The sequence below is a fragment of the Bos mutus genome, chromosome 17 (genome assembly GCF_027580195.1).
Source record: "Bos mutus isolate GX-2022 chromosome 17, NWIPB_WYAK_1.1, whole genome shotgun sequence".
Taxonomy (NCBI): Eukaryota; Metazoa; Chordata; class Mammalia; order Artiodactyla; family Bovidae; genus Bos; species Bos mutus.
In genome coordinates, this window is record NC_091633.1 from 69,240,808 (window position 1) to 69,256,935 (window position 16,128).

Below are 16,128 nucleotides of genomic sequence, written 5' to 3' on the forward strand. Positions count from 1 at the left end.
AAATGGTGCTGGGTCAACCGAGTATCCACACTGGGAAAACATGAAACTTCCTCCCACGAGACTGAAATAATAAGTGCAAAAGTTAAAACAATTAAATCTTTGAAAGAAAATATCTTAATGTCCTATGCACTGTGCTAAGTCACTTCAGTCGTGTCCAACCCTTTGTGACCCTATGGACCATGGCCGGCCAGTCTCCTCTGTCAAAGGTATTCTCCAGGCAAGGATACTGGAGTGGGTAACCGTTTCCTCCTCCAGGGGATCTTCCTGACCCAGGGATCTAACTCGAGTATCTGGCATTGCAGGCAGATTCTTTACAGTTTGAGCCACTAGGGAAGCCCTTAATGTCCCTAATATAAGCAAATACTTCTTAAAGGGGCAGAAAAAAGTACTGGCTGTAAAGGGAAACAAATGGATAAGCTGAGTTACATTGGAATTAAGAATTATTATTCCTCAAAAAACTCTATTAAGGAAAAAAAGAGGCAAGTCACAGAATTGTAGAAAATGGATGCATTAATGTATCTAACAAAGGGTTTGCATGCCAGAAATTTAAAGAATTCATACAAATCAATAACAAAGAAGTCAATAGTATAAGAGAAAATGGGTAAAGAATTAGACACTTCACAAAACCAGTTATAGAAATAGCCAACAAATATATGAAAAACAAATAAAAATTTTCATTTATAATTTTATAAATGAAAATTAAATATATTAATTCATTAGTTATCAAGGAAATGCACACCCCAATGTGACCACCACCACGCAGGTACAGAACTGCTATCACTAAAATGACACTAAATATCAAATGTTGGGGAGGATATGGAACAAATGAAATTCGTGGGAGTATAAATTGATAAAACTATTTTAAAAAGTTACTTGATTTTCTGATGATGTAGTAACTCCATGTTAAATATATGCCCAATACAAATGCTTACTTTTGTTCAATAAATTACATGTATAACAGTGAATAGAAATCCCACCTGCCAAAGCCTAAAATGGATTCCATCAATTACAAAACAGATAAAAACTATTGTAAATTCACATAAAATAATACTATAAACCAATGAGAATGAATGAACTACTGCTACATACAATCGCATGAGTGATGTTCACATATCCTGCAAAATAAACAATAAAAACACATACTGTATGAAATCATTCACTGAAAGCTTAAAAACAGGTAATGTTTGGTGGTAGAAATCAATAGAGATTATCTTTAAAAGGCAGGAGGGATGGTCACAGTAAGGGGCCAAGAGAGGGGCTTCTACGCATATGCTTTCATTTTGCAAAAAATCCATTGAACTGTAAAGTTAATGATCTGTGCAATCTTCTGTATGTACTTTATATGTTAGTTTAAAAGTTCACCCGAAAAAGACATAAGAGCCAAATCAAAGGTGCCCCTATAGATCTTAGGGTTTCCCTCATGGCTCAGACAATGGTCAAGGGAACAGCTACCCACTCCAGTATTCTGGCCTAGAGAATCATGGACTGTATAGTCCGTGGGATCACAGTGAGTCGGACACGACTGAGCGACTTTCACTTTCACTTTAGAAAGGAACAAGTCAGCAATGTATGTACTGTGCTGTGCTTCAGTCACTCAGTCTTGTCCAACTCTTTGTGACCCTGTGGACTGTAGCCCACCAGGTACCTCTATCCACAGGGATTTTCCAGGCAAGAATACCGGAGTAGGTTGTCATGACTTCCTCCAAAGATATTCCTCCTGGGTCTTCCCAACCCAGGGATCGAAACCAGGTCTCCTGCCTTGCAGGCAGATTCTTTACTGTCTGAGTCACCAGAGAAGCCCAATAATATTGGAGTGGGTAGCCTATCCCTTCTTCTTGGTTGGCTTCTACCCAACCCAGAAATCGAACTGGACCCCCTGCATTGCTGGTGGATTCTTTACCAAAACAATGAATGAAACACATCAAACATACAAAAAAAAAAATCAAGAATTTATAATCAAAGTAAGAAAAAAATCATCAGTAATATTTGAAGATAGTAAATGCATTGACTCATTTAAAAAACTGGTAAAATAAAGTGAAATAAGCATTATCCTGCCTTTCTTGAAGAATTATACTTCAGGCCAATCAAATAGTTGATGAGAGAACATTCTTCTTAACTGAAGAATTTCAGATAATAAATGCAAAAAATAACAGAATTCAAAACTCGCCCCACTGAAACCCCTAGTGAAATAATGGCATGTGCCTGCTGATGCAATAAGAAGCACAGAGCACCACCTGAATAAAGCCAAAGTTCATCAGTCTCTAGCTCAAAATACCATTTTATAGAAACTGTGATAAAAGAAAAAATTAAATGAATCTCAATGATGCAATCAACCTTATTTAGAATATGGAAATTTTATAGGCCAATTGATCAGATTTTTTCCAAAAATAACTACTGTAGGAGAAAAGGTAGGGGGGACTAGGTGGAGGGCTGACTGTTACACGTTGAAATTTAAGGAATATAGCAATCAAATTCATTTGTGGACTAATTTGGATCTTGATTAAAACATGCCAACTATTAAAAGTTTGTAATCTTTTTTTGTAATTCAGTAAATTTAAAATGGAATATACATTAGATAAAGAATTACTGCGAATGTACTGTAGTGTAGTTGTGTTTTTAAAAGTCATTATTCATTAGAGCTATTACTGAATTATTTACAAATGAAATAATATGTCTGGTGTCTGCTTCCAAACACTCCAGCAAAGGAAAGAGGTAGTGATTTATGAAACAAGATTGGCCAGTTGTTGATTGTTAATCCTTGGTACTCTCAAATGCACACACAGTGGTTCACTTTTGAGTGTGTGTAAAATTTCAGATAAAGACTTACCCCATCCTTAGCTTTCACCAAGAGATCATAGGTGGCTGGATCTCTTTCCCTGTCAGTGTCTTGAGAAACACAGATGCGCCCATCATGTGGGTCTATCTGGAATGCTTGAGGTGCTTCGTAGCTTTGGAATCCAGCATAAAGAAAATACTCAACAAAGCCATAGAGTCCTGCATCTGCATCGGAGGCTTTTACCTAGGAGACAGAAGGTTGATCAGTGAGGAAAGAGGAATGTCAGCATGACCTTTCAATGGACTACAAATCACCATCCTAATGTGCACAACCAAGTGGTCCACATAGCTACTCACAAAGTGCTGTTATTGTTCAGTCGCTCAGTCTTGTTCAACTCTTTGTGACCCCATGGACCACAGCATGCCAGGCTTCCCTGTGCTTCACCATTTCCTGGAGCTTGCTCAAACTCATGTCCATTGAGTCGGTGATGCCATCCAACCGTCTCGTCCTCTGTTGTCCCCTTCTCCTCCTGCCTTCAATCTTTCCCAGCATCAGGGTCTTTTCTCATGAGCCAGCTCTTCACATCAGGTGGCCAAAATGTAGGCGTGGTTTTCTCTCTCTTCCCTTACGTTCTGTGACGATACACCTTCACTCTCTCCCTCCCTTTTTAAGGTCTCCTTTTCAGTCTCCTTTGCCCATTCCTGTATTTTTATGTCCTCTCTGAAAGTTTGAGTTTCTTGGTTCATTTGCCTTCTTATTCCACTCACTATGCCTAAATGATCTCATCCAATTTCAAGGGTTTAAATCTAGATGCTCACCACCTGATAACTTGTGGATTCGCACTCATTCTCAAACACTTCAAGTAATGAGCTTAGCACTTACCTTCACCCTTTTACAGCAACAAGGACAAAGAAATCAGGCACAACCACTAGTATCCAATTGAGTTAACAGGATTCACCTTGGAGCATGAGCTTTGGCTTTCCTAGGTCAGATTTCCTTCCGTGGGTAATGCCCCCACCAGGGCCCCAGTCATGCAGACTGAACGCTACACAGAGATGCCTTGCCCAGGGGTTGTGCAGGGGTGAAATCCAGCCTGTGTTCTGCTGGCCAACAGGTGCACTGACATGGAGCTGAAACTGCCCAGAAGAAAGGGCACCTTTCTCTTTAACCAGAGTATGATTTATGCTAGCAGTGATCATATGCTCGGTAGAAAAGAGAAAGCAATCAGAATTATGAAAGCACTTAACTTATTTATACTAACCATTAGAATATACAGTTAGAAATACAACAGGCTATTAATAGAATTCAAAATATTCTTGCACTCATAGGCTTGGTGTAATTCTTTTGATATGCAACCCAATTAACTAGTGATAACAAACATCTAGATAGCACTGACAATAAAAGAAGCACTTGAAAGGAAGATCAACCAAAGGAGGAGGAAGAGGAAGAAGGAGAAAGAAAAAAAGAATAAGAACTATATGTTACAGAACACGTTTTATATATACATATATATATATATATATATATAGACACAGAACACAGCTAAAAAAGGTTAAAACTAGGCTTCAAATTCAGGCAATTGAACAGCAGACTACACGCTACTAAAGATCATGCAATCCTGCCTCTCAAGTATCACCCCTTGTCATTTCATCACTTTATCCTTTATTTACTGAAAAATACTCCTCAAATCCCCTAACCTTCATTCAGTACAGAAGTTGCTAGATGATGCGTAACATCATATGAAGTTTACTTCACAAGCTTGTGGCTCTCTCACCAGAGGATCATTAACATGAAGAAAGGCAGCTGACAGTGATGCCTGTGCTCTTGAGTCTTAGCTGACCCTTCTATTCCCCATGGCCAAACCCCAGCTGAGTTCCAAAACACAGAAAAATAGAATGATGACCACTGGAAATATGAGAATTAAGCAGGTCAATTCAGCAAGTCCAATGTCCAACTAAAAGACATTCCAAAATAAGACAGTAGAGGACAGAGACAATGAAAGAAAGGAGCAGCCCTTCTTTGGTTCAGAGGACGTGTTCTGGGGAGGCCCCCAAAGCCACTATGGCAGGGGAGGAGAGAGTGGAAGACACATTCTGGTTTTTAGCTTCCCCAGCCCCTAAGTTAGGTTCCGCTCACATTTCACTGGACGGTTTGTTACATGGCCCCAGCCTAACTCAGAAGGAGACCGGGAAAAGCTGATGATTGCCCAGGCATTTGGTGAATGCAGTCTCGGCCTCAAGTGCCACTGTGTCTCTATATGAATACACGCATATGAGACTATGTAAGTCCCCGAGTAGCCTCTCTATGTAGTAAAATTTAAGCAAGCAGAAAGCATACCCTAAGCAGTCTCTGCAGTGTCATGCCACCATTGATTTCGTTTTGGCAGTTCTACATATTTCTGTCAGGCTTTTTGGAGGGAGGTAAAATAGAAGACAATTAATCACCCATATTTTTAGTAGACCTACTGCTCTCAGTTAAACTCTATATTTAAAAAAAAGTAGTCTATCTTTCATCAGTACAATATACAATAGAAGCTAAACCTTAATTATTGTGTTTCCCAAATGAAATTCCACCCCAATAACACACTCAATAAGCACAAGTTCTCATAAATCTGCCTCTTCATCCTGTTCAATCTTGACTGTGTAACTGCAATGTGGCTTTGGGGGTTATCTCTGTAGCCTCGCCTAGTAGATCTCACTCAGGGACAAGTTTGCCCTCATGAGGGCATTTGGCATTGTCTGGAGACAGTTTTGATTTTCACAACTGGGGAAAGAGTTTTACTGGCATCTCAGGAGTTGAAGCCAGAGATGCAGCTAAACCATGAAAGAACAGACCCTACAACAAAGAATTATCTGGCCCTGAACCTGATGAAACATTTTAAAACTGGCAATATTATTTTCCTCTTTAATTTTTTTCAGCTGATGACACAGTCTTTTACATTTATCTTCACTCTCATCAATCTCATATTCTCAGGCAAAATTATTCATCTTGTGCAACTAGCTAACATGTTTATGAGATATTCTTCTCATCAGATGGGCTGAACCAGGAAATCCACAAACTTCCCCACTACAAAGAACTCAATTCCAAGTACATTTGGTCTACTCCATTCTGTCAGCTGTTAATGATTTAGTAGCCTCAAGTTTCCAAAGACACCAAACATATCTTCTAAAACCATATGGTACTCTCAGTAACTTTGGCTTGATTGGAAGATAAGCACAATGAACTTAAAATTCTAAAATTCATTCTCAGCCTATAATAGCCCATATTAACAAGTAACATGGCTTGTATAAAATGAGTTTCCTTATTTCCAATTTCAAGACCTTTTTCTCACTTGGACTTGTGGCAAGCAAAATATATGGAGGCAAAAGTCAGACAAGAGTGCTGGTAATCAGTGTATGTTATCAGTTCAGACCCTAAGTTTCAGATCATGAAATTAAAAAGTATTCCTCTTCTCTTTATTCAATTCCCTAAAAATAGTGGCCTACTCACTAATAATTGGTCTTGTAAAGTCTACATGTAATTTGGCATTTTTAGGAGGTCTGCATTTTCCAGTTTCCACTGACTTTACACATAAAATTTAGGTAATTTAAAATAATAGAAATGGCTTTGCCAAATCTTTAAGAGAAAATTCTGACTATTGAGTAAATAAGCTCAGTGGGCCCTTTCATCAAGAAATAGCTGCTTCAGAGAAAGAAGCTTCTGATTAGAGTCTATGATCTCAGTCCTGTGGGGCTAAATTGGGGATCTAGAGGAGAGCTTTGGAGAAGGCAATGGCACCCCACTCCAGTACTCTTGCCTGGAAAATCCCATGGATGGAGGAGCCTGGAAGGCTGCAGTCCATGGGGTCGCTAAGAGTCAGACACCACTGAGTGACTTCACTTTCACTTTTCATTTTCATGCATTGGAGAAGGAAATGGCAACCTACTCCAGTGTTCTTCCCTGGAGAATCCCAGGGATGGCGGAGCCTGGTGGGCTGCCATCTATGGGGTCGCACAGAGTCGGACACGACTGAAGTGACTTAGCAGCAGCAGCAGCAGCAGCAGAGGAGAGCTTGGGAGGATCTCATCCTTGAATCATTCAAAGAGTCACATCACAGTATCCTCAACGACATCCTTGTTCCTCCTCTCAGTCTCAATTTGCCTGCTTTAGACTGAGAGGAATTTGATAATTTTTACTTTAAACTTATTCTGACTCAAAACAGTTTGTTCTCCCTCCCAGTCTCCCAGCTGGACCTTTCACTAATTTAATGGAGACATTATAAAGATGCAAGCTATTAATAAAACAGTAATACCTCCTTGATTCCATTACTAGCTTCCTGAAATTTAAAGAATTTTTACCACTTCCTTCTTTTTAACATCTGGGTAAGGATTTTTCCACATGAAAATGTCATGTTGAAAAGTCAAAGTTTCAGTCACTCAGTCACGTTCCACTCTTTGTGACCTTGTGGACTGTAGCCCGCCAGGCTTCTCTATCCATGGAATTCTCCAGGCAAGGATACTGGAGTGGGTAATCATTCCCTTCTCTTGGGGATCTTCCCAACCCAGGGATTGAACCCAGATCTCCTACAATGCAGGCAGACTCTTTGACATCCAAGCCACCAGGGAAACCCCTGAATATGTCATGGGAGAAAATGGGAACAATGGCTCTTGAAAACATGTTTTCATGTTCTACAAACACACTGGATCCATCTGCCTTCCCATCACCAGCAGAGCCTCCCTCTACTTAGAAAGGTCTCCTCTTCAACAATTGGGTGCATGCCCAGCCAATCACATTGGCACCCTGAAACCCAAAAATCAACCTAGAGTCATAGGGTGATATATTGTTAGTGACACTATCCTTTATATACTGCTGGGCAATCATATCACACTTAATTCAGTGGTCTCTGTATAGAAGCCTTAGAGCCCAACCTAAAAAACTGAGTGATCAAACACCAAAGATCCTAGGAAAAAAAGGCTACACTTCAAAAATTTTAAATTAAATAACTCATTTTAATTTTTTCTTATTTTAACTTCCAAAATTTCAAAGACTCAGGAACCAGAGATCAAATTGCCAGCATTCGTTGGGTCATGGAGAAAGCAGGGAAATTCCACTGCTTCTGCTTCACTGGTGGCTCAGATGGTAAAGAATCTGCCTGCAATATAGTGAGACCCAAGTTTGATCCATGGGTCAAGAAGGTCCCCTGGAGAAGGGAATGGAAACTCACTCAACTATTCTTGCCTGGAGAACCCCGTGGATAGAAGAGTCTGGTGGGCTACAGTTCGTGGGATTGCAAAGAATCAGACACGACTGAGTGGTTTAACACTTCCACACACTTTCAGTTTCTGTTTCACTGACTACACTAAAGCCTTTGACTGTGTGGATCACAGCAAACTGTGGACAATTCTTAAAGAGATGGGAATACTAGACCAACTTAATACTTCCTGAGAAACTTGTATGCGGGTCAAGAAGCGACAGTTAGAACCTGGCATGGAAGAACAGACTGGTTCAAATTGAGGAAAGGAGTAAGGCAAGACTATATATTGTCACCCTGCTCATTTAGCTTCTATGCAGAGCTCATCACATGAAATGCCGGGCCGCATCAATCACAAGCTTGAGTCGAGACTATTGAGAGAAATATCAACAACTTCAAATATGCAGATAATACCACTCTAACAGCATAAAGTGAAGAGGAACTACAGAGATTCTTGATGCGGGTGAAAGAGAAGAGAGAAAAAGCTGGCTTGGAACTCAACATTAAGAAATCTAAGATCTTGGCATCACGTCCCATGACTTTATGGAAGATGAAAGGGGAAAAAATAGAAGCAATGACACATATTATTTTCTTGGGCTCCAAAATCATGGTGGACAGTAACTGAAGTAATGAAATTAAAAGATGCTTGCTCCTTGGAAGAAAAGTTATCACAAATCTAGACAGTATATTAAAAAGCAGATACATTACATTGCCAACAAAGGTCCATACAGCCAAAGCTATGATTTTTTAAGTAGTCATGTACAGATGTGAGAATTGGACCATAAAGAAAGCTAGGCTTTCAAATTGTGGTGCTGGAGAAGACTTACAAGAGTCCCTTTGACAGCAAGGAGATCAAACCAGCCAATCCTAAAGGAAGTCAACCCTGAATATTCATTGGAAGGGCTGATACTGAAGCTTAAACTCAAATACTTTGGCCACCTGATACAAAGAGCCCACTCATTGGAAAAGACCCTGATGTTGGGAAAGGCTGAAGGCCAAGAGGATAAGGGTGCAGCAGAGAATGAGATGGTTTGATAGCATCACTGACTCAATGGACATGAATTTGAGGAAACTCTGGGAGATAATGATGGACAGGGGAGTTTGACATGTGACATGGGTCGCAAATAGTCGGCCATGACTTAGCGACTGAAAAACAACAATTTCCAAAATCTCTACCATGAGCATAAACTAGTTTGAAGAACCAAGGTTACTGACACAACATACTCACACACAGATCTTCAAATAGAAATAAAAGAAGAAGAAAGAAATGCAAAATAACTTTATACATTGAAGCACTTTTTATACTGGCCAGTCACGGATGTAACAGCTAAAACAGGGCTTCCCTGGTAGCTCAGCTGCTGAAGAATCCACTTGCAATGTATGAGATTCCAGTTCAATTCCTGAGTCAGGAAGATCCCATGGAGAAGGGATAGGCTACCCACTCCAGTGTTCTTGGGCTAGCCTGGTGACTCAGACAGTAAAGAAGCCACCTGCAATGTGGGAGACCTGGCTTTCATCCCTGCATTGTGAAGACCCCCTGGAGGAGACCATGGCAACCCACTCTAGTATTCTTGCCTGGAGAACCCCCATGGACAGAGAAGCCTGGAAGGCTACAGTCCACGGGATCACAAAGAGTTGGACACGACTGAGTGACTAAGCACAACAATGCCGGCTAAACCAGGGTTATAATATTTCAACAGAAGCTGGATTCAGCACTGGGGACCACAATGGAATCGAATATGCCACTCTTGAATACAATTTTGGCAAGTTCACCAATGTCAAGGTCTTACCAAATCTAACAGTCAAAATCGGGCCCTTATTTTGTACACCACTCAGCTGCTTTCACACAGCTAATCATTTCCTTCTCATTGAAACTCTTCTTCATCAGTGACCACACTCTGACTCTCTCTCCTACATTTCACTGACTACCTTTAGTTTTCTTTACTGCCTCTGTGTTCTCTCTGACTTCTGAATACTGTTGTGCTCTGGAGGTCAGTCTTGGGACTGCTTGGCTTTTCAATCCACAGTCATTACCTGTACTGGGCTGAAAGGTGGCCAATACAAAAGACACAGGATGAAAGGTGGCCCCCGAAAGGTGGCCCCCAAAAGACACGTCTGCCTCCTAATCCTTTGAAACTGTGATTTTACTTTATTTTATAAAATAGTGAATCCTAGCTTGTATTGCCAAAGTTGTGATTAAGGATTCTGAGAAGAGTTTATCCTGGATAAACTTTATCAGATGAACTTTTAATCCAATGGACAGAAGAGGAGGAAGCAATGTGACCATGGAAGCAGAGACTGGAGTGATGTGGCTACAAGTCAAGGAGCACTTTACAGGTGTCAGAAGCTGGAAAAAAACAAAGTGACTTCCCAATAAAGCCCTTGGAGGGACTAAGGACCTGCTAGATTTTGTTCTTCTAGCCTCCAGAACTACGAGCAACAAGAATTACTATATTCTTAGGACACAAAGTTCATGACTATTTGTAATCAAAGCCCTAGGAAACAATATGCACCTTGAATGATCCGACCCAACCCCACGGCATTAAACCAACACATATTCCTCCAATAATTGGTCTTGTGCCCCAGATTCATACATCGTCCAATTAATTAAACCTCTGAAGTGACTAAAAGCAGAGCACATCATGTGAAATGTCAGTGTGGATGAATCACAATCTGATATCAAGATTGCTAAAATAAATATTAAAAACTTCAGATATGGAGGTGATACCACCCTAATGGCAGAAAGTGAAGAGGAACTAAAGAGTCTCTTGAAGGGATAGAAGAGCAGAATGGAAAAGCTGGCTTAAAACTCAACATTAAAGAAACTAAGATCATGGCATCTGGTCCCATCACTTTATGGCAGATGGAAGAGGAAAAGTGGAAGCAGTGGCAGATTTTCTTTTCTTGGGCTCCAAAATCACTGCAGATGGTGGCTGTAGCCATGAAATTAAAAGATGCTTACTTCTTGGAAGGAAAGCTATGACAATCCTAGACAGTTTATTAAAAAGTAAAGACATCACTTTGCCTACAAAGGTCCATATAGACAAAGCTATGGTTTTCCCAGTAGTCATGTATGAATGTGAGAGTTGGACCATAAAGAAGATTGAGTGCCTAAGAATTGATGCTTTTGATTTGTGATGTTAAAGACTCTTGAGAGTCTCCTGGACTGAAAGGAGTCAAACCAGTCAATCCTAAAGGAAATCAATCTTGAGTATTCATTGGAAAGACTGATGCTGAAGCTCCAATACTTTGGCCACCTGATGTGAAGAGGGGACTTATTGCAAAAGACCCAGATGCTGGGAAAGATTGAAGGCAAAAGGAGAAGAAGATGGCAGAGGATGAGATGGTTGGATGGCATCACCGACTCAATGGACATGAGTTTGAACAAACTCTAGGAGATAGTGAAGGACAGAGAGGCCTGGCGTGCTGCAGTCCATGGGGCTGCAAAGAGTTGGACATGACTTAATGACTGAACAACAACAAGTGACTAATAGGTACTTCCAATGTACCGATTCCCACCACTCCAACATCCACTGCTCTGCCAGTGATTTTAATGAATAGCACCACCACTCACTTATTATATTGGCAGCCAGAGAGATACTACTGAAACACCAAATCATGTTACTCTCCTGCTCAGAATCTTCCAACTGCTTCCCATACTCATGAAACCCAACTCTTTCATTTGACCCCTTTCTCTGACCTCATCTCCCACTGCTTTCTGACTCACTCACTATCCTCTGGATACACTGATCTTCTTGATGAATCTATATAATGTATACTGTATACAGGTATAACTGTATACCAGTTATACATGTATGAAAATGAAAGTGAAGTTGCTCAGTCGTGTCTGACTCTTTGTGACCCGTGGACTGCAGCCCACCAAGCTCCTCTGTCCATGGGATTCTCCAGGCAAGAATACTGGAGTGGGTTACCATTTCCTTCTCCAGGGGGTCTTCCCAACACAGGGATCAAACCCAGGTCTCCCACATTGCAGGCAGATGCTTTAACCTCTGCGCCACCAGGAAAGCCCTTAAATACAAGAATACAGTCTCTCAGAAAACCTCATATAGAGACACAGAACCTCAGATCCAAGTACTAACATCAAAGATTTCAAAGGGAGGAAAGGAAGCCAGGTTGAAAGAAGAAGGGGGAGGAGGCAGGAGAGGGGGGCGAAAGGGGTGGCCTTACAGACATCTCCTGCCACCTACAGGTAACCAGGCGTTATGGGACTTTTCCCTGGGCCTCCAGAGAAGGGAGGACTGGAACTCGGCCCTACCAGAAATCAGACCAGACCAGAACCAGAATTTGAGTTCTCTGCCAAGAGGAGGTAATCAGCCTCCAATCCTCAGCTCAGGCTGAGAGCCCTTCGACCAGATTCCTGCATCCAGGACCGGGGGACTAGAAAAACGGGGAAGGATATGAAGGGTTAAGGAGAGGAAAGAGAGAGGGAAGGGGAGAGAGGTCAATAAAGTCTCTTGTTCCTTACCGGTCAGGGTACTCTGGCCAGTTGTCCGCGTCAGGAGACCAGGGACAAAACGGTCCCAGTTGCGGCCTCTGGCTCTGGTCCATTGGCAGGCAAGCTGGCCCCTGAGTATCCTGAGTGGTCAGGATGTCAGCCTCAGCGAAGAAGAGTCCCACCAGAGTCGCCATTTGTTGCAGGAAGAGGGACCCCTTCCAGGGCCCGAAACTGGGCTCTTGTCTAACACTCGGAAATGAATTGTCCAAGGAGACACATGTGCTGACAAAGCAAGAGATTTTATTGGGAAAGGGCACCCGGGTGGAGAGCAGTAGGGTAAGGGAACCCAGGAGAACTGCTCATGTATATCTGATAGCTTATTGTGAACTGTGTCAGATCTGTGATCTCGGAAGAGAATTTGGCTTCAGGACAAGGGACAAGGCTTCAGGCACTCAGAACTTCATGTGGCAAAAGTTTTACTACAGTGAAAAAGGGAAAGAGAAGCTTCTGACATCAGAACAGGGTGGGGCACTCTCTGCCTGCTTAGTAATTTAGGTGGGGCTTTATATACTTTTTTCATTGGTTACTAAGAATAGATTAAAAGGATGTCTCAAGGTTTTAAAGGTCTTACCAGACTCACTCCCACAGCATACATCTTAAGATAACAGGATCAGTTAGAAGGTTCTTGTTAAGAAGGAGAAACATGTCCTGGAGCAAGATATATTCTTGTTACATAGTCATTAAGTACAGAGTTTAAGGAAAACAAACCCTTGAGCAAGTTGTGTTGCTTTTGTTATGTAATCATTAGCTCTGGGCTTAAAGAAAGTTAGTCTTAGAAAAAGCAGATCATTGCCATAACAACTCATAGCTTAAGAAAAAAAGTCTTATGTGACTAAGACAAAGCAAAGTAGAAAAAAAAATTGTCCTTTTCTCCTCCTCTAGGGCCCCGGATTTGTTATCAACCTACTTAAGAATTAACTCTCTCATAACTTCCTCATTTCCTTCAAGTGTCTGTAAACACCACCTAATCCCCCACAAAGGACTTTCCTGATCACCTTACACGAGTGCCACCCTCTGCCCTTTACTTTGCTTTGAATTTCTTCAGAGTGCTTATTTCTACACTACAGTACATGCTTCTGTGTATTTATGTAATATTTGTCTTCCCCACTGGAATTATCCTGCTCCCTGCTACAACCCCAGCACCAACAACAGCAGTACCTGGCTCATGGTGAAGAGGCTCTAAAACTGTGCTGTATGAATGAAGGAAGGAATATTTTCTTATTCCTAAGACACAATCTATCAGCTAAGCTATATCATTATATAACAAAATCCAAAATGTTAAAAATGGCAAAAGGAAAAGAAAATCATCCTCAGGCATGTGAAAATTGGAAACAGAACTGTGTTTTATCTTCAGTTTTTAAAATGTGTTTTCAGAGAAGTTGATAAAGGCATTAGATGAATAAACTGAATATATAGTTTCAAGTTAAAAATTAAAAAGTTTACTTCTCTGATAATGTTTTTATTGAGAAATGAGATTAAAAGATGACTAATCCCAATGCTTATTATGCCCCCTCCACGAAAAAAAAAAAAAAAAAAAACAGCCAAAGGAAATTTTGTGAAAAGAGATCAATGGGTAGGAATAGGGTGGTAACTTGTTTTACAAAGTTATTACAAAGTCTTAAATTAAAAAACAGCATGACCTTGAAGGAAAAAACAAAAGAGAGAGAATTGGCAGGCAGGTCAATAGAACACAAAAGTAGGACCTGAAACAGATCCTGATAAACCTTTTTTTTTTTTTTTTTTTGGTATTACAAAGAAAACATCATAAACCATGGAGGAATGTGGGTTTATCCATGTAAGTTGCTAGAAAAATTGGCAAAGTACATGGGGGGGGAAATCAAGTTTGCTATTAACCTCACACCAAAATAAATTCTACACAGATATGTTAAATGTAAATAATGAAATCATTTAAGGCACAATGAATATATAGGGAAATTCTTGGCTGATTCTTACACTGGAAAGAAATTTCAAAGCAAAAGGAATTACAAAACTAAAACAGATGGACAGAAATCACAAAGGGAAAAGTCAATACAATGACTGCATAACCATGTAAAACTCTACTATGTTAAAAATAACCACAAACACAAAATTTCAATGCAAGTTAGTTATGATATCTGTAAGAAATGTAAAAAACATATTAATATGGAGATAACTCTTTAAAAATAATACTGATTTCTTATTACAAAAAATTAGGCAAAGGACATAAATCATTTATAGAAGAATAAATATATGTAAGATTTTCAACTCACTAATAGTAAAATAGGTGAAAAATAAAATAATATACTTTAACACTGGTAATCATTAAAACTGTCAACTATTAAAATAATTGACAATCATTAAGTTAATAGCCAGTTGGTAATCATGATGTGTGTGTGTGTGTGTGTGCATGTATGTGCACACACACTTAGTCATGTCCAACTCCTTGAGACCCCATGGACTGCACCCTGCCAACCTCCTCTGTCCATGGGATTTCCCAGGCACAGGAGTGGGTTGACATTTCCTCCCCCAGGGGATCTTCCTGACCTAGGGATCAAGCCTGCATCTCTTGCACTGCCAGGCAATTCTTTAACGCTATTGCCACCTGGCAATCATTAAAACTCATGTTAAGTGTGGCAAAGATGAAATAAACATGCAGTCATTTTTAAAGCCTATCTGGAAAGTAACTTTGTTTTTACCATATACATCTGGTAAGCATTCTCCTAAAACCTAAAAATAAACCTTGACCCAGTTAGTATTTTTCTAGGAATATATGTAGCCAAATACTTGTATAAAAGATATACCTGTGGTGGATTCATGTTGATGTATGGCAAAACCAATACAATATTGTAAAGTAATTAACCTCCAATTAAAATAAATAACTTTATTTTTTTAAAAAAGGAAAAAAATAGTATAGGATTATTTAATCTAAAACCCAAATGTCCACAATAAAATAATTATTATATAAATTATAATTTATCCATATGATAAAAAATCAATGTATTCATGGAAACTATGACTATATATAAAGACATATATTAAGTGAAAAAAATACAAGTAAATATATATATATATAAAACATATCCCATTTATGCAAAAAAATGCAACATATAGAATAAAATCAAAAGGATATAAATCAGAGGAGCTAACACTTCCAAACTCATTTTATGAGGCCACTGTTACCTCAATACAAAAAATAGATAAAGACACTACAAGAAAAGAAAATTATAGGCCAACATCCCGGATATTATAGATGCAGAAATCCTCAACAAACTATTAGCAACTATTAGCAAATCAGACTTAATAATACATTAAAATGATTATGCACCAGGATCAAATATGGTTCAATATCCACAAATCAATCAATGTGACATGCTACATTAACAAAATGAAAGATAAAAATCATGTGATCATATGAAGAGATACAGAAAAAGCATTTGACATAAAAGTGAATACCCACTAATGATTAAAAAAAAAAAAACAGCAAGACTGCCTTTATTTTTAGATAAAATTGTATTATATACAGAAAACTTAAACACTTAACAAATATTGTTAATAAACGAGTTCAGTGATGTTGCCAGGTATAAAATCAATATACAAAAATCTGTTGCATTTATAAACACAAATTAT

At 39.6% G+C, this 16,128-nt stretch overlaps 1 protein-coding gene across 1 annotated transcript in view; it reads right to left on the reverse strand.

Moving 5' to 3' along the window:
• Nucleotides 1-16,128, reverse strand: part of DCHS2 (dachsous cadherin-related 2) — a 316,336-nt gene that overhangs the window by 186,648 nt on the left and 113,560 nt on the right. The window contains 1 exon segment of the mRNA XM_070385628.1: nucleotides 2,828-3,019. Coding sequence (XP_070241729.1) covers nucleotides 2,828-3,019 — 192 coding nt within the window.